The 18,907-nt window shown below is 51.7% G+C and overlaps 1 protein-coding gene across 6 annotated transcripts in view; it reads left to right on the top strand.

The window, feature by feature from the left end:
• TDP1 (tyrosyl-DNA phosphodiesterase 1) overlaps window positions 1-18,616 on the top strand; it is a 78,024-nt gene extending 59,408 nt beyond the window's left edge. For 4 of the 6 annotated variants that reach the window (XM_019969373.2, XM_070798007.1, XM_019969372.2 and 1 more), the window contains 2 exons: window positions 8,035-8,146; window positions 13,601-18,616. In XM_019969373.2, the coding sequence (XP_019824932.2) occupies window positions 8,035-8,146; window positions 13,601-13,674 (186 nt within the window). In that variant the 3' untranslated portion in view covers window positions 13,675-18,616. Of the gene's footprint in view, window positions 1-245; window positions 1,302-8,034; window positions 8,147-13,600 lie in introns of those variants that run through there. The other 2 variants (XR_011569054.1, XM_070798008.1) reach the window with 2 other exon arrangements.
• The last annotated feature ends 291 nt before the right edge of the window (window positions 18,617-18,907 follow it).

Raw genomic sequence — 18,907 nt, forward strand, 5'->3', positions numbered from 1 at the left:
CGAAGGGGTGTTGGGTGGTGGTGGTGGTCCTCAGTTGCTCAGTCGTGTCCGACTCTTTGCGACCCCATGGGCTTCAGCACACCAGGCTTCCCCATCCTTCACTATCTCCCAGAGCTTGCTCAGACTTACCTCCATCAAGTCGGTGATGCCATCCAACCATCTCATCCTCTGTCGCCCCTTCTCCTCCTGCCTTCAGTCTTTCCCAGCATCACGGTCTTTTCCAATAAGTCGACTCTTCTCACCAGGTGGCCAAAGTATTGGAGCTTCAGCTTCAGCATCAGTCCTTCCAGTGAATATTCAGGACTGATCTCCTTCAGAATGGACTGGTTGGATCTCCTTGCAGTCCAAGGGACTCTCAAGAGTCTCCTCCAACACCACAGTTCAAAAGCATCAATTCTTCGGCGCTCAGCCTTCCTTATGGTCCAGCTCTCACATCCATACGTGACTACTGGATAAACATAGCTTCGACTAGATGGACCTTTATCAGCAAAGTGATGTCTCTGCTTTTTAATAGGCTGTCAAGGTTGGTCATAGTAGATGCTCAAGGATCTCATCAGGAACCGTTTGCAGCATGGGGTAGCTCACCTGTAGCGTCTGTTGAAGCTGACGCATGTGCACACAGCCTCATGTTCACTGTCGTGGGAGTCTGTTACCTTACTTAAAATAACAGTCCCTATGTATTCATTCAGTGTCTTAACCATTCTGTGTTGGCCATTGTCCTGAATGGCTGCTGGGAGTGGTGCAGTCTGAGGCCCGGTGTGATTCCTGTCTTTGGGTTTCTTCCTTCAGTGCTGTCAAGATAAGCCTTTTGATATGTTTCGCTACATGTTTGCCAGAGACTTACATAACACCCAGTTCTCGAGTTGCTCTTGTGACTGGACATCATCCAGACCCAGTTTCTGGAGATCAGCCCTCCTTTGTGGCCCCCGGGCAGAACTCCATGTGTGAAACACCCGCTTTTCTGAGTTAGCAGCAGCCAGAATCGCCACTTCTGTCCTTCATCAGCGGACCATCCCGACATCTGCGTTCCTGAACTCGGACTTGAGGCCAGCATTGCACGTGGTCAGGTTTTGTGCTCAGCATGGGCTCAGCCTCAAGCACAGCAGGTGCCACCCGTGGGAAGCCGACGGCTCTCCTTTCCTTGGCCGTCTTAGGGGCCGGTTGTTCCGGAAGCGCGTGAGCAGACACTGCCTGGCCTACAGACTGCAGCGATGGAGAGCCTGCACTTCCTATTCATGATAATGATGCCATTGGAAAGTTCTGGGATTGATCTGAAAGCCGACAAGTTCCCGGTAGCCAAATACTGATGTGTTCCCATTTTTTCTGCTTTTTTTTTTTCCTCTGGCTGTACCAGGCCTTAGCTGCAGTATGCGGGATCTTTAGTTATGGCATGTGGGATTTTGTTCCCTGACCAGGGATCAAACCAGGGCCCCCTGCACTGGGAGTGTGGAGTCTTTAACAGCTGGACCACAGGGAAGTCCATTCTGTGGCTTTTAAATGTGTGACTCAGTAAACACATCGTTTTGAGGTTAACCTAACTTGTCATAGAGCGTGGAGTCAGCAGCTTTCTTTTTGATCGGGAACACTTTCAAGACCTTTGGGGATTAATGTCAGGGCACATTTGACTCTGCTCCCCTTGGCTGTTGCTCACAGTAGGTGCTTGACAAATGTTTGTTCAGTGAAGACCTTATTCCTTTACAGTCTGACTTCACCCTTCCACTTTTATAATGTTTTTTGAGTTGTCCCTTTTGTCGTGGCAGTCTGGATGCAGGTTGGGAAGGGATTTCCAGACGCAGAGCATTTCAGAAGGGAGTGAGTTTATTAAGAACGAAGAGCAGAGAGAAAGCGGGCACTGCAAGTGCAGTGGGCCGCCTCCTCCTGACAGGCCAGGCAGAGCGGGCGTTTTTTGTGGGTTAGCAGCCAACTCTTATGCCTCAAGACAGAAAATTCCTGCTGGCAGATGACCATTAGGTGATTGGTTAGGTCCCTATACGGTGACTACCGGGGTGAGCATTTCCGCCTAATACGGGGTCAGGAGGCCTGCTGGTGATATCAGAGGAGCTTTTGGCCGTGGTTACACAGGAGCTCAGTCGGCTTCAGGGGCAACCTTGGTCCCAGTCTCTGCTTTTGTGGCCGTCGTGTAAGGCGTTGCACCTGTGGCCTTGGGGCAGGACTCCACACCTTTAATTGAGGCGTATTTAACTTTTAGGTTAGACGGATTCATCTAGGTTCAGAAAAATCTCAATATAGGAAAGATCACCTCGTGATTTCAAAGAGCAGTAGCTGTGTTCTCAACTGTCAGGCGTCTGCGAGTGTTTCAGGGAGACACAAGTTTTCCCTCTGTGAACCTGTGCGTTTTGGTGTTTACTGAGCACGAACATAGGCACTGACTGGGCTGCGCAGTGCTCTGTCCAGAACTCACCCCACCTCTGGGAGTAACGCAGAAACCATCTCAGAACGGTGGCCCGATGTCCTGAGCATCCCTGCCTTTGTCCCAGGGCTGAGAGCCGGCTCAGCCCCAGGCTCTCTTGCTCCTGAGGCGGTGGGTTCTCTTTCCTGTGATCAGAAGCAAAAGCGCTGCAAACCGACGCCACCAGCTTTCAGTCTTCACGCCTTTACTTTCTCTCTTCTCCGTTCTGGTTAAACGTTTTTTATTTCTGTTGCCAAGCATGGCTCTGGCTGGAAGAACTAACAAAATTTACAAGCGCCCCCACCTTAACCGTCCCCTCGCTCTCCCTGCACCACCTCTGCCAACCTGCCCAGAGCCCAGCGCGTGGCTCGGGCTCTCAGAGTTCCCCGGGAGGCCACGGCTGAGCACCAGGTTTCAGGTGATGTTTCTTTGCAACCCCTCGTGTTCTTCTGCTCAACTGAAAGGACCACGTCCCGGCCTCGCCCCGCCGCTCACCGGTCCACGTGCAGTCCCCACGTCCTGTCCCTCTGCCGGGCACAGCCTCCACTGCCCCTGCTGCTCCTGGTCTCTGCTGCCTGGGACCCATCCCATCCCCCCCGCCTCGGCTCCCACCTCCTCCTGAAGCGGTTTCTGCCCCCCGTCAGGGTCTGCGTCTCTCTGCCTTGAAGGCGTCCGAGGTCCAGGAGGCAGCGTCCCAGGTTCTCAGGGGCAGCACACAGTGAATGGGAGCAGCGTGCCTCCCACCGCCAGCCCCTGCTTTCTGCCCCACCCCGGCCCCCCCACGCTCCAGTGCCTGTCGGCCCCCAGTGCGGCGGGCTGTGGCAGCGATGGCCGTCTCCTAGCTGTGACCCCCCGGGCCTGCTTCGTGCTCAGAAGTGGCTCAGAGAGACAGCACAGAATTGGAGAGATTCCAAGGACCGAGAAGGGGCCCTCCCTGAGCACAGGGTATGAAGGCTCAGGGACTTGAGGTCTGTAGGGGCCAGAGTGACAGAGGCGGGCTGCAGCCCCACATGAGCCATGAGACTCAGCCTGCTCATTTCTTTGGGCTTCCTTCTTCTCCGCCGTGACGGGGGCGATCATTTGAGAATGAAGAGTGGTTACGTGTGAAGTGTTTACAGCAGCCCCAGGTACTTAGCAAGTGCTGGGCCCAGGTCATAGTTCATAAACCAGCATATAGACAAAGCCGTTCAGTGGAGGGCGGAGACTGAGCTTTAGGAGAACCGAAATCTTGATGTCACACCCATGATGGCGCAGTATTACTTTTTCCCCTTCCAGAACATCCTCCACACTCTCACAGTCAGCCCCTCGCTTCTCAAGAGCCCATCCCTCTTGGCCCTGCAAGGGGTACACTCCTCCACAAAGCTTTTCCAAAGCCCCCAGCTGGAGGCACTGAAGACAATATGCTTCAGGAAAAGCGAGAGAGCCACCTTCCTGTAACTCGCTTCCTTGCCAATCAGCGCATCTGTGATGAAAGGCGCTCCTTCCGGAAGGTTCATCTGCGCTAGTGTTCACCCAGGAACGTTTGCCTAGGGTTTTACTGCTTGAGGATGCTACTCGGTTAGATGCAACTAAAAACATAAATTACATCTCAAACTGAAACGTGAGCCTGCTTGTTCTCTGTGATTGAGCTAAGCTGCTAAGCCTAATCCGTCACAGTGAGAACCAGCTCTTTCCCTCCCCGAACTGGTGGAGGGAAAAGCCAGTAATTTCTCATGCGCGGTTCATGTCCACCCTCTCACCCGGCGTATTATCACTGTATTGTCATAATAGCTGTCTTCAACGTGACCTGTGCCTGGGAGGGTGCCGTCCTCTGTTCTGTAAAATGCCAACTGGTACCACTATGATATATAAATGATGATAATTAGAAGACACCCTCGAATTATTTGACATCCAGATTGAAGGGGAGAGTGGCACTCTTTAAAATGTAAATATATGATGCCCTAGAATTGGGGTCAGAAATGGCAGTCTAGGGAAAAGCACATTGCTTCCTGTCAGGCATGATCGGCTCAAAGCTCCTGGCGTGTGAATCAGCCACCACAGAATGGCACAGGGGGGCTTGTGATCTGGGTCTGAGCTGTAAAGATTGATCATCCCTCACCATGCACATTTGAGAAGTAACACAAGTAAGCCAGGAGCTAAACAAGAGGGAAGTCATTTTTTGCCTGAAACTCGATAAAGTTTTTGATAATCATTAATAGGCATCACTTCCCAACCTCTGGCCTGTTTTTTTTTTTTTTAGGAGGTCAAGGGCCAGGGTTTCCAGAATTTGGCTCATCCTGCCTTGTTATTCAGTTGCTAAGTCGTATCTGACTCTTTGTGACCCCGTGTACTGTAGCCCGCCAGGCTCCTCTGTCCATGGGATTTCCCAGGCAAAGATACTGGAGTAGGTTGCCATGTCTGCCTTTATAGTGGAACTTACTTGCTCAGAAAACCTTCTGCAACTCCTCACTGTACATCACAGTAAAGGCCACTCTCACCAGGGTCCTGCGACACCCCGGGCTGTAAGTGAAGGATAACCAGCTGGAACTTGCTTCAGGCGGGGCTGAACCCAGAGGTCTGGGCGGTGTCATCGGGGCTCCTGTCTCCATTTGCAGGACGTGGAGCTCGGCCTGCAGCTGGGGTTCACACCTTGCCGAACTGTTGCAAGTTGTTGCCTTCCATAGCCCCGAGGAGGGCTCTCGTCTAACACTCAGAAATGAATTGTCCAGGGAGACACGTGCTGACCAAGCAAGAGACCTTATTGAGAAGGGGCGCCCGGGTGCAGAGCAGGCGGGAGAGGGAGCCCAGAAGGACCGCTGTGCCGTGTGGCCCACCGTCCCAGCCTTTGTGGTGACTGCGCTAGTTTCCAGGTTGTCTCTGGCCGGTCACTGACTCAGGGTCCTTCCTGGCGGCGCAAGCATTGCTCAGCCGAGATGGATTCCAGCACAGAGGATTCTGGGAGGCTGCTGGACGCTTGGGCTGGAGTCTCTTCTCCCGTTTTAGCCTTTCCAAAATGCTTCCAGTTCGGGTAGCTTGTTCTGTGTTCCTTGCCGGGACCTCTTAATAAGATAACTCATGCAAGGCGTGACTGTCGTTCCTGAACAGGTTGGGCAGTTTCAGTCAGTGGTTCCTGTAGCGAGAGGAGCTCCCCAGAGAAGGGTGGTCTCTTCCCCGCATCCCTGACTCAGGCCAGAGGAGACGGCCCGATTCAACAGGGAGAAGCTGCAGGTGTCCACAGCATTCCCCCTCTGCAGCCTGCCACCGTGTTCCCTCCCCAGCGTCACCAGCGCCCCCCCGCCTCGCCTCCCTCACCGTCCCCTGCAGGGCCTTCCCTCAGGCTGGCCTCCCCTGATGGTGCTCCCTGCTAGCTCTTCGTTCATCAGAATTATATCAACTTTTCAAGGTCCAGGAAAAATATTTTCTGTGGCGCTTTTCTTAAGTGACCACTGTTACAAGGTCCTTTCTTCCTTTTCTGCGCAGACTCTGCCTGTATCTCACGTGTTGCCTTTTGCAGCTTTACTCACCCGCATCTGGGGCGGGGCGTCACCCCTGCCTCCCTGCACGTCCCCTCCTGCCTGCGGCGCTTCCGTGCACGTTGCTGCGTTGGCTTCCGTGCAGATGCCCAGAAAGTGAGCGGGGAAGGTCCTTTAACCCCATTTTTGCAGCTCAACATTTCTTGACCACCAACTACGCGTCAAGGCTTGTGCTGGGTGTTGAAGTGAGACGTGTTAATGCAATAACATCCAGAAGATTGGGGTGTTCCAGGAGTTGCAAATGGTAAAGAATCTACCTGTCAGTGCAGGAGATGCAGTTTCAGTCCCTGGTGGGGAAGATGCCCTGGAGGAGAGCATGGAAACACACCCCAGTAGTCTTGCCTGGGAAATCCCGTGGCCGAGGAGCGTGGCAGAGTCAGACGTGACTGAGGTCCATCTCACGATGAGGAGGTGGAGGCCTGGTGGACACGTGGCCCGGCGTCCCCCACGGCCACCTCGTTTAGTTCCTCTCGCAAGTTCCCGGCCGCCTCTGGGCCACTGGGGACCCTGTGGCCTCCTCCTGGACCCACCCTCACCTGACCAAATGCAATTCACTTTCAAAGCTTGATTAAAATATCACCTTCTTAGGGGGACTTCCGCTGAGCACCCGTCCCCGACAGATCTAAAACAGGCCTCCTATTTTCTAGGACTCCTCTGTTGTTATTCACAGCACCTGTCACAAATTGTAATTAGTTATTTGACTTCTATAAATGTGTTTGTTTAACGTCTCCCCACTAGACTGTACATCCCGTGAGAACAGGGATTGACAGTTGTGGCAACTCCTGTACGTTGAGTACAGGCTGACACAGAAGAGGGGCTCAAGGATTCATGAGTGGGGTGAATGAGTGCAGCCTGAGCCACTCACAGCCCTTACTACCCGCACAGACTCAGCCCGGGTTGCCCGAAGGCCAGGTCCACACAGCACTGACGCTTACCATTCCCTCCCCTGTGCCCAGGAAGGAGCAGCCTCTTCTACCCAAGTCTAAGTTGTGTGCTCACCAAGACAGGAACTGTAGGGCTAGCACTTTGTGTGGGTTCTGGAGACAGAGCCCCGTTTGATCTGTGGGCGTCTAGGATGAGAAGGAACAACATGAGTGTGAACAGGTGGCCAGAGGAATGAGGCAGAAACACTGTGCTGGGGTCATCCGGGAAGGGGTCGGGGGATGGTCAGTGGTGTGGGGAGCGCCCAGCTGACCTCCAGAGTGCCCACGTGCCGGGCAGGCCCCGTGTCAGGAGGCAGGAGCAGTGTGAACATCAGCCGGGTTCGGCACCTGGCCTTGCATCCTGATGAGGATCCGAAGTTAGTACGAGCCTCTTCTGGAGTTCTTAGACTCAGCCTTCATTTGGTGGGTCTTGTTGAGTTCTCACTGTTACATTCCTATCCCGTTATCTTGGACACTTTCATTATACATGAAAGCAACTTTTATACTTCACCAGAGTGAGCAGCCCATTACTACAGCAATACTGAAAGTATTCGAAGTGTTTGACAGTATCTTCTACATACTCCCTGCTGCTGTACACAGAGGTCGGTAGAGATGGGCTCTGCTGCTGCTGCTGCTAAGTTGCTTCAGTCGTGTCTAACTCTGTGCAGCCCCACAGATGGCAGCCCACCAGGCTCCCCGGTCCTTGGGATTCTCCAGGCAAGAACACTGGAGTGGGTTGCCATTTCCTTCGCCATTGCATGAAAGTGAAAAGTGAAAGGGAAGTCGCTCAGTCATGTCCGACCCTCAGCGACCCCATGGACGGCAGCCTACTAGGCTCCTCCATCCATGGGATTTTCCAGGCAGGAGTCCTGGAGTGGGGTGCCATTGCCTTCTCCAAAATGGGCTATAACAGCCCCCAAATTTTGTTTTCTCATATATCTTTATATACTTTTATTAAACTTTTGCAAGCTTTACTATAATTTATTTTCCGAAACTTGGACATCTCATTTTTAGGAAAGAGTGATTTGCAGTGTCGTAGATATATTTGACCTAACCGATATCAGAAGAAGCTCTGAAACAATCACAAAAATAGCTCTGAATTCTGTTGTGAGCATCATAAAAATATAATTGCATCTTTGGGAACTTCTTCCAGAAAATGAGATGCATTATAGATTCTGTGTGTCTGCAGGGCCTGGACAGTTTCAAAGTGAAACAGAAATTCTTCTCTGGGAGCAGCCAGGAGCCCACAGCCTCCTTCCCTGTGCCATACGACCTACCTCCAGAACTTTACGGAGACAGAGGTGAGACCCAGGGGACATAGACACTCGGGTGTGAGTGCCAGCGCAGAGACAATGGCGCTCGGGGAGAGCCGTGGGTGGGCTCTTGGCAGGAGCCTGGCTGGGGGGCTGCTCTGGGAGCACAGGTTCGTGGCCCCGGAAACACGGCTCTCAAGCCTCTGGGTCTCAGAACCCCCTGTGCCCTTACTAATCAAGGACCACAGACAGCTTTCCTTTACATGGGTTTCTATAGCTGTTGATATTTGTCATAAAGAAATTAAAGCCAATAAATTTTAAAGTACTTATTGACTTATTTTAAAATAATAGGAGAAGGAAATGGCAACCCACTCCAGTGTTCTTGCCTGGAGAATCCCAGGGAGGGCAGAGCCTGGTGGGCTACCATCTATGGGGTCTCACAGAGTTGGACACGACTGAAGCGACTTAGCAGCAGCATTATCCTCTATGTGTAACTTACGGTATAAAAGCCCCTGTTGAAAATAAAGCTACGGGCCTTGCTCACAAAAAAAAATAATAATAAGCCCATTGATATATTTAAAAATATCTAAAATGACTATCCGCCAACTCAGGTTGGTTTGGAAGATGGCCTTGTTCCCCACTTTGCAGACGCGTTTGCTGTCTGGGCTCACAGCTGGGTTCTCACCGCTGCTCCTTGCTGCCACCCACGTCGGGCAGCCTCTGTACACCCAGGCGCAGTGACCGGTGACGACTTAATGTTAGGATGGCCCTCATTTTGACTTTACAGGTGTACCCCCACCCCTTGAAAGGTAGGTCCCCAAGTCACCCTCTGAAAACTGCTGCACTAGGCGAGGACTTTAAGGTCAGAGACCAGGTCTTTTTCGCAGAGGAAGTCGGCGGCGTCTTGGCACGGGTTCCCAGTGTTCTGGAGGGAGGCTGGCCGGGGTGGGCGGCCCCACCTCCGCGCCTGCTCTGACGCGGCCCCTCCAGCCCCAGAGCGCTTCTCTCAGCCCCGGGAAGTCTGGCTTTGAGGCGAGTTCACGCTTCACCAGGTTCACGCAGGGGGAGAAGGAATACAATCAGGACGGGGCAGATCCTACCCTACCTGTAGGGTAGCCGGATATAGTCCACAGTCTTTGAGCAAATGCTAGATGTGAACAGGACAAGTTTGAGTTTTGATTGGACAGTATTAGTGACATCATCCCATTGATACTGCAAAACCTCAGATTCCTGAGTGGGGCTGGCCTTGCCTGATGGGCCCTTCCTTCCCTGACCAAGGCTGGCTGGGTCCCAGCCGCCTCCCAGCCTCACTCACTCTGGCTTCCATGCTGAGCCAAGCCTGCCCTTCCAAGGGCCCCTTTCTCAGGTTATCTGGGCTCGTCTGACAAAGCCCCTCCTGCCTCACACAGCCGGCTTCCTCTCTCTGGTCACATGGACAGCTTCCAAAGGCCTTCTTGTTCCCTTCCTTCCAAGCCATGTGTATTTTTCTGAGTCCTCTAAGTATGTTGTTGTAAATTCACCATATTTGTTTTTTACTAGCAAGAGGTTCTGTCAGAATTTCAAGGAATCCGTGACGACTCCTCCCCACCTCCAGCTCACAGATGGAAAATACTGCTTTAGGTCCTGGTGTTTATGCACCAGCCTGACAGCTTATCGCGTGACCTTGGCTGGTGGTTTGCCTTCTCTAGGCCTTAGTGTTTCCATTTGCAAAATGAGAAAATGAGAGCGCACAGCTCACTGCTGAAAAGTGACTGAGATGAGGTCTTGAAAGCATCTAACCCAGTGTCCAGCTCAGAATTGGCATCCAGTTGCTGTTAGCCACTGTTTCTGGCACTTAAAATGTCCAATGCAGTTACAGCAGGGAGTGGACGGTCGTTCTCTCCCCCACCCTGATGAACTGACAAAGAGCCTGAGACTCGTGCAGGACAGACCCTAACCCAGGACGTGACCTGATGCCCTCATTCCCCTTCTGGCTTTGGGCTGTGCCTTTGTCTTTTTTCCTTTCTCTTGTTTTTCTGTTCTGTTCCCTCCTTCCTGCCCCCCGACCTCCCAGTTCTCCTGAATAAACATATCGGTGGTAGGGAAGACCCATGTGATGACGGCCTTCGGCTTAGCCACCTGGGCTACATGTGTGCTTAGCTTTGGGCCTTGGGCACTGCCCTGACAAAGGGGCACCTTGCCAGGCCTGGCCCAGACCTACTGAGACGAGCCCTCCAGCGGTGGGTCCCAGAAAAACGTGCCAGCAGTTCCCAGTCAGCCCAGACAGGTGAGGGTCAGCGTCCCAGCGGCAGGGCGTTCCCCGGTCTGCCTCCCCTCTGGACTGTAACCTGGAGAGGCCCTCGGCTTTGTCTAGCATGGTGGTGGTGTTTAGTTGCTCAGTTGTGTCAGACTCTCTTGCGACCCCGTGGACTGTAGCCTACCAGGCTCCTCAGTCCATGGGATTTCCCAGGCAGAATACTGGGGTGGGTTGCCATTCCCTTCTCCAGGGCATCTTCCTGACCCTGGGATTGAACCCACATCTCCTTTATTGGTAGGCAGATTGTTTACCTCCCGGCCAACTGGGAAGCCCGCCTGGCAGAGCACAGCACCTAACCAACACTAACAAGCATTCCATATACACACACGACTGTCACAAGGCACGCGCTCTCGTGGGGCAGGCGAGGAGGCTCGCCTGAAACAGGCCTTCATCCCAGCCAGTGAGTGGCAATGCTGACTTCACAACCCCGCACCCCTCCATGTTGGCATTTTTTGTGTGTCCCTTTCCCCCAAGGTTGTGGAGGGCCTTCCAGCCAGCATGGAAAAGGACCTGCCCAAGAAATACAGACATTTGTTTATTTATAAAACAGAGCATGGGATTTTCCCGGCGGGTGGTTTCCAGGTCCTCATTTGGACATTACTGGCTTATCTTGAAGGAAAGGAATACAGTCCCCATTGGTGTCCACAGTGGGTGGCTCCAGGACCCCCCGGATACAAAATCCTCAGATGCTCGAGTCCCATGACAAGCACTCTATGTCCCCGATTCCACATCCCCAGATTTGACCAACCCCTGATCATGTAGTACATGTTTATTGAGAAAAAAATCTGCACATAAGTGGACCCGCACATTCCAAACCCAGGTTGTTGGAGGGCGTGCTCTAAGTGCGGTGGTGGCCCTTTAAGTCACTAGGAGATGCCTGTGTGTCACAGACCCTGCCCTGGGGAGACAGCAAGGGTCAGAGTGTGTCCTGCCCAGGGTGAAGCACAGCTGCCGTTACCCCACAGAGCAGTTTGCAGGGAAAGAGGAGGAAGTGCAGGGACGTGCAGACGCAGAAGATGGTGTTTCTAGGGCAAGAGAGTGGCCAGTGAGTAGCCAGAGAGTCGGGTCTCCAGCCCTGCTAGCCCCCTGCCTCTCAGGGAAATTAACAGCAAGTGTGGTTTCCTGCTTTCAAACCATCCGGAGGCCAGAGGCTAGAGAACAGGGTTCTGATAACGTGTTGCCACCTTGGGCATTCTTTGGCTGCTCCTGCTGCTGGGAGCTGCTGTTTGCACGTTCAGTCTATGATTATTCAAGACAAATGGCGAGGCTGGGCGGTGTGAGCGGCAGTCATTGTTAGGCAGGCCAGCCTCCCAGCTGCCATCTGTGTCTGCTCAAGAAGAAGCCAGCGCCAACCCCCGGGGCGGCTGGCTGGTCCATCCCAGCTGACCTGCCGAGTGAGCACTCCGCCCTTCAGACTTGTTCCATCACTCGTGTTTCCCAGAACAGTAGTAGGGGAGTTTATTTTTAATCCTTGCAGTGTGTTTACACCCTACCTTGCCTGGAGATTCCATGGACAGAGAAGCCTGGTGGGCTGCAGTCCATGGGGTCACAAAGAGTCAGACACAACTGAGCAACTTACACTTTCACATTATTTTGGTTCTTTGGAAGAAAAAGTTCACATTTATTGAGCACCTACAATATGCTGGGAATGAGCTTCCCAGTCGTTCTCGCATTCATACTTCACAGTAATCCTGGGAGGTTGCGAGCGTAATTAGCTCCCATTTCACAGACGGGGAACCCGAGACCAAGATCCGCAAGCCTTCCCCAGGCCGCAGACAGAGACGAAGGCAGGATTTGAACCTGGGTCTTCTTTCCGTTGTGTTGTTGGGTGTTGTCATTATAGACGTGCCTGAACCGGCTAAGTCTGCTCCTGCCCCTAAAAAGGGCTCTAAAAAAGCTGTGACCAAGGCCCAGAAGAAGGACGGCAAGAAGCGCAAGTGCAGCCGCAAGGAGAGCTACTCCGTGTACGTGTACAAGGTGCTGAAGCCAGTCCATCCAGACACCGGCATCTCGTCCAAGGCCATGGGAATCATGAACTCCTTCGTCAACGACATTTTTGAGCGCATCGCTGGCGAGGCATCGCGCCTGGCGCATTACAAGTGCTCGACTATCACATCCAGGGAGATCCAAACTGCCGTGCATCTGCTGCTGCTCGGGGAGCTGGACAAGCACGCCGTGTCAGAGGGCACTAAGGCTGTCACCAAGTATACCAGCTCCAAGTAAATATAATATGCCTAGCCGCTGTTAATGGAGAAGGCAATGGCACCCCACTCCAGTACTCTTGCCTGGAAAATCCCATGGACGGAGGGCCTGGTGGGCTGTAGTCCATGGGGTCGCTAAGAGTCGGCCACGACTGAGCGACTTCATTTCACTTCTTTCCATTGTATCAGTACCATTCCAAGGCCTGTTGCTTCCCTCGATGTGGGTCTACAGGCATTATACAGAGATGGTCATGGCTCAGCAGTCACTGGCCTTAAATTACAGAACAAAACCGTTTCGGGGATGTGACTCTGGGCCTCGTGGTTCTGTGTGACCGTGACCAGCTGAGAGCAGAGAAGTGGCCTTGACTGTCCCCGTGGTCACTGCTGGTTTCTCCAGCTTCTCAAAAGAAGAAAACAAGAGCCACCTCCTTTTTAGGTTCTCTCTATGCAGATGGAACACGGCATCTTGCACAGTTCTTCAATTTATCTCATTTAATGGGCTTCCCTGGTGGCTCAGTGGTAAAGAATCCGCCTGCCAATGCAGGAACATGGGTTTGTTTCCTCTGTTGGGAAGATCCCCTGTAGAAGGAAATGGCAACCTTCTCCAGGATTCTTGCCTGGGAAATCCCATGGACAGAGGAGCCTGGTGGGCTACAGTCCATGGAGTTGCGAAAGAGCAGGACACGACCGAGGGACTAAACAGCAACAGTGTCTCATTTAATCCTACTGCCAGCTCCACGGCTTAGGCACAGATAAGGAAACAGGTTCAGAGGTGAAGGGACTTGGGAACCTTAGTGGCAAGCCAACATTTACCCTGGGGTTCACGCTCCCGTGTCTTAACGTGAACCTTTACTGCAAGCTCCTACCCAAAAGGGCTCAGTTCAGAAAAGGACTCTCGTGATATGTCTGCTGCGGCCCGTGAGTGATTTGATCCTATCAGGTGAGTGGATTTTCTGTAATTATATTCAAATAAGTGTTACATTCATGTAATTTTTTTTCCCCCAGATCGACCATGGATTTGGAACATCCCTTATGTCAAAGCACCTGATACACATGGGAACATGTGGGTTCCCTCCTGAGAGCAGGAAAGCTCTGTGAAGTTGACATGTAAGGCCTGAGCCCCAAACGTTGGATGTCCTTGTTTGTAATGGGTGTTCACTTCCCTTAATGTTTTATCAGCCCCCCAACAAAACTCTGCAAAGGTCAGTCTTTCAGACGTGAACGTTGGTTATCCTTTCAATGGTCACTGTTGACATTCTCACTTGAAAAAAAAATTGTATATTTTCTTAACTCCCTTTTCTATGCCTTGGAATAAAAGCTATTAAACTTCCGCATATTAAAAGGATATAGATAGACAGATGCAAAGCGATCTTCCTGGTAATGCAGACTCTCATGGTGGCGTCAACGCTTCTGAATGGAAGGTTGACGTTGTGAGCTGTGCTCCGTTGGAAAGGGTGCCTCTGATTCAGCTGAAACTTTCCAGAGCAGGAGTGTGACCCGTCACCCCTGCCTCAGCTTTCTGGGTGTGTGGCAGAGTTGCTGGAAGGGCCTGCTGTGTGTCACTGAGGCCCATGAGGCTCCCCAGACACCACGCGCCGACTGACGGTCGTCATCCGGCAGCTTCCCATGACACTTCATCCTCCCCACTCACGGACCAGCCCCTGCCTGCCCTGTCCTCAGCCGTCCCCACAAACGCCCAGAAAAGACAGCTCACAGGCCCCTAGCAAAGCACACAAGTATTCCACTCGCAGGAGCCCCTGCAGGTGAGCTGGCATAGAGGGGCGGAGGCCCAGAAAGGGTCAGGACACCCCCAGGACTCCAGCCACCTGGGTCAGCGCAGCGGGCGTCGCCATGCTTCTCGTCCAAGCGCCCTTCACGGGTGGGAACCATGCTCTCCTGCGACGACCCAGAGCCTCCTGGATTCCTGTGTGGGTCTCCTTTCCAGTGGTCTTCAGCCTCTTCATCCCTTAACTTAGAGTGCAGTTGATTGTTAACTCTGAAAGATTCTTTTAAGATGCTCGTTTTTCAGAGTGTTCCTCAGAGGCCGACAATGTTCACATCAGAAGTGGGGTGGGGGGAGGTACTGTGGCTACAGTACTGTGGCTACCAGGAGGCGGCCGGGCGGGCAGGGCTGGGGTCTCCTGCCCCCTCCTCCCCGGCAGAGATGGCCTCCTTCTCTCTTACGTTTTGGGTTCTGTAAAGGGTGTCATCTGGGTGGTTTGCTTTTGCTTTGTTTTGCATTCTGCTTAAAAACATGAAGTTGAAAAGCCACTGAATTCATTTAACCAGTTCCTTCCACTGGTAAGAAAAGTAAGGCTTAAGCCTTCTTGGAACCTGCCTTCTGCTTTAACGACATTGAAACCCTTAACAGATTTGAACCCAGCAGCAGCCCTGGGCTCACAGTAAAGTCGGATGCCACGATGAGACCAGCCCAGAATGGGAACCCAGCCGTCTGAGTGGGCATCACTCAGTCCACTCAGAGGACTGTGGTTGACCACCCGGGATGCCCACTAGCACGGTCTGCCCCGGGTCGGGGTGGGCTCAGTGCAAGGCTCCAGGCAGCACCAGACAAGCCACCCAGCCAGAGAGCATCACAGCTGCAGGCCAGTCATTCCAGAGGAAAGGAGACCCGTCTTTCCCAGCGGTGTCAGCCAAAGCCCCTTGCAGCCTCTGATTGGCGAAGCTGAGTCACGTGTTCATGAGACTTGCCCAGCCCCAGCTCTGCTCCCTCCACCCTGTGAGACCTTAGGCGAGACCTTAGACTCATGATACGTCTGAGTCTTCACTTTCTTATCTGTTAAGTGGGGCTCGTAGCTATCCTTCCTGCCTGGTGGGATTGCTTGAAGATCATAGGAAATGGTGTTCCTGAGTGAGGGCAGGAACTCTATCAGTGTAAATCGAGATGATTCTTGATGAGTACCACGCTGGCAGTCTCTCCCTGGGGCATTTACAGAAATGTAACTCGAGGGTCAAAACCCATGTCTTCTGAAAAATGAGCTACTCCCTGCAAATACTGCTCCCTCCCACATTACCACAGGTGGGTTTTTCTGAAAAATGGGGGAGATTGAAGAGTCCTGGCTGCAGCCAGGTGGCAATGAGGCCTCTGGATTCCAGGAGAAGGGGGCTCTGTTTACAGAGGAGACTGTGTCCCGGGACCCCTTTGTCCCAGAGCCCAGGCTCTCGACTCTGAACAGAGCTAACAGCTCTACAGACCGCATACTTCCTGCCCTGAAAGCATGGATCCACGCTGCCTGCTGCCTCCGGAAAGGGGGTCCTCATGGAGGCCACGTGGGACTGAGGTTGGGAGGGAGTCCACGTTCAAGTGACCCCACGGGTGAGTTGATGCTTGAGCCCTGGGAGGAAGTCTGTTTCACAAACGAAGAAACTGAGGCTCAGATCTGTGAACCGCCTGAGGCCGCCTTCTTGAAGACGGAGGGGCTCTTGCTTCCTGAACACCTCATACCGTAACAGATTCAAGAAGTGGGCAGCTTTGTGCTTCCATTGGCAGAATCTTCCTTAGACAGGAATGAACCTTGTGATTCCACGAGCCACTTCCCGCCTAGAAACAGCCTGGGCCCTGTGAGGAGCCCACGTGAGCCCCAACTCCACTCTTCCAGTCTTCTCTGGCATTTCAGGGCACGCTTGGTGGTGAGCGGCCTCTCCTCTGCCTCTCCAGTTCCTGCTCCTACTGTGGCTCCCTGGCTGCTTCCCACAGCACACTGGGTGCCCTTAAGAATAAGTGCAGGTGTGGGGAGGGGTTGGCGGCACGAGGGAAACTCGGGAGGTGACGGAAGGGTTTCTATCATGATTGTGGCTTTGGTTACACTTTACGAAACCCCTTGAATTATGCACCAAGTTGGTTATTTTATTGTATGTAAATTATAACCCAGTAAAACTGCTTTTTAAGAACTCGAAGAATGCACAAGTTCAGATATGGGCACTGTGTGAAAATTCTACATCAAAAAAGAAAAAAAGCAACTGTTAAACTCTCTATATATAAACCCTAAAGTACTTGAGGGCAAGTGTATTGGTTGTTGGTCGCAGTTTATTTTGAAATGCTTTAAAATAAGATGTATTAAAGGATGAGTAGATATATGATAAAATATAGGAAAATTTGTACAGTCGAGATTGCTGCTCTAAAATTCTTTAAACTTTGGTACATGTTTGAAATTTCATTATCAAATGTTGTGAACGGAGACCAAATAAGTTCAGGCTTCTGGTAGGATGAATAGCTCCTACTGAACCCACTCTTTCAGAAATAAAAATAGAAGTTGTGGTGTGGAGATTACACCATCCATCTCCTGAAAGTGACCAAAAGCAGGCAAAAGAAGGGAGTCAACAACTGTGAGGGAGGCCTCTACAGGGTGAATTTCCTCTTTCTCCACCACTTCTGGCCTGAGGTCAGGCCTTAGTCTGCACCACACAAGGCAGGTAAACCCCCAGTGGAAAATGTCCAGTCTTCGTGGCTTGGATCCAGAGCACCAAATAACAGGAGAGCCGGGTCGGGGATTCCCAGTCTCTCTACATAAAGTCTTCAGATCTAGGGCTGACCACCACACTGTACGTGCACCACTAAGGCTGAAAGAACTAAGCTCAAGTTTGAGCTACTTCATGCTGAAGGGGAGATAATTTTGCAGTTGAGTTCACCTAAGTTAACTGCCTGTTTAAAAATTATTATTTTTAGAGGAAGGTAATTAGAATCCAGAATTTCTACATCAAGACTCTTGAGAGTCCCTTGGACAGCAATGAGATCAAACCAGTCAATCCTAAAGGAAATCAACCCTGAATATTCACTGATGCTCAAGTTGAAGCTCCAATACTTTGGCCACCTGATACGAAGAGCTGAGTCACGGGAAAAGACTGATGCTGGGAAAGATTGAAGGCAGGAGGAGAAGGGGGCAGCAGAGGATGAGATGGTTGGATGGCATCACCAACTCAATGGACATGAATCTGATCAAACTCCCAAGAGACAGTGGAAGACAGAGGAGCCTGGCGTGCTGCAGTCCTTGGGGTTACAAAGAGTCAGACATGACTTAGTGACTGAACAACCACCACCAAATTATATATAGCAGCCACTAGTCACCCATAACACGTAAATTTGTTGTTGACTTTAAAGTTAAAAATTCGGGGGGGTGGGGGGTGGGAATTTCGTTCCCCACTTGGAAGTCTAGTAGCACCACGACAGACTTCAGAAGAGCACAGATATAGGCTATTCCTATCGTCACAGAAGTGATGGACAGTGTTTATCTGATCAGTTAAAACATGGAGACTGTCAGAGCTGACCAGAAAAAGGAAAAAAAAAAAAAAAACACTGCTGTACGCTGTCCACAACAAATACGCCTTTGAATATATAAAGACACAAATAGATTGGAAAGTAAATGGGAAAGATACACTACGAATGTTAAGTTAATGAAGCCTGTGGTAACTAGATTAATATCAGACAAAATACACTTCAAGGCAAAGGGTATCACCAGAGATAAAGAGAGACATCTCATAAAAATGGTCCCTGCATCAGGAGGATATAATAATTATAAACGCTTATATTCAGGCAGGAGACAGATGGGCCCCAGGCTGAACAATTTCTCCCCTGTGGACAGAAACTCCTTAACAGTAGAAACTCCATAAAGCAGGTTGATGGAGGAGGCTGGGCCTTGCCCAGATAAGAGAGAGAAGACCGCACACTCCGTTCTCAGAGTTAAGAAGACCTCCCAGACTACACATGCCCAGAAAGGCTCCGCAGAGATCTACAGAAAGGAAGCATCACCTCAGAGTTAAATGATGCAGCTGCCCATAGGCTTCTTCTCTAGTATCCATCTTGGCTAAAAGATGCACACATGTGCAGGAGGATCCTGAGATAAGCCAAACACAGACTCAGAACCCGGCAAAGCAAGATGACTGGGCAAAGGAAACTGGAAGAAATGCCCCATAAAAGTGATTCAAACTACCACAAGGACGAGACTCAGCCCACCTGTGTGTCTGTCCACACACTGTACTCTCCAACCTAATAAACACTTCACTTGCTTCATGACTCTCCGTCTCTTTGTGGAAATTAATTTCTACACAGCTGATGGGCCAGGGCCTCTTACTGGCCGCTCTCCCTGGTGTGTAGTGGTTAGCATTCAGCATTCTCCCTGCCGCTCCCGACCTCAGGCTCGGGCAGGAACCAAAGCCCTGCCTCAAGCCTCTGCAGGCCGATAGTGAATAACAGCTTCGAAGTACGTGAAACAAAAACTGACACACTTCAAGGAAGAAACAGACAATTCCACATAGTTGGTGCTTTTAATACTCTCGATAATTGTCGGAATAACTAGA

Source organism: Bos indicus, chromosome 10 (genome assembly GCF_029378745.1).
Source record: "Bos indicus isolate NIAB-ARS_2022 breed Sahiwal x Tharparkar chromosome 10, NIAB-ARS_B.indTharparkar_mat_pri_1.0, whole genome shotgun sequence".
Classification (NCBI taxonomy): domain Eukaryota; kingdom Metazoa; phylum Chordata; class Mammalia; order Artiodactyla; family Bovidae; genus Bos; species Bos indicus.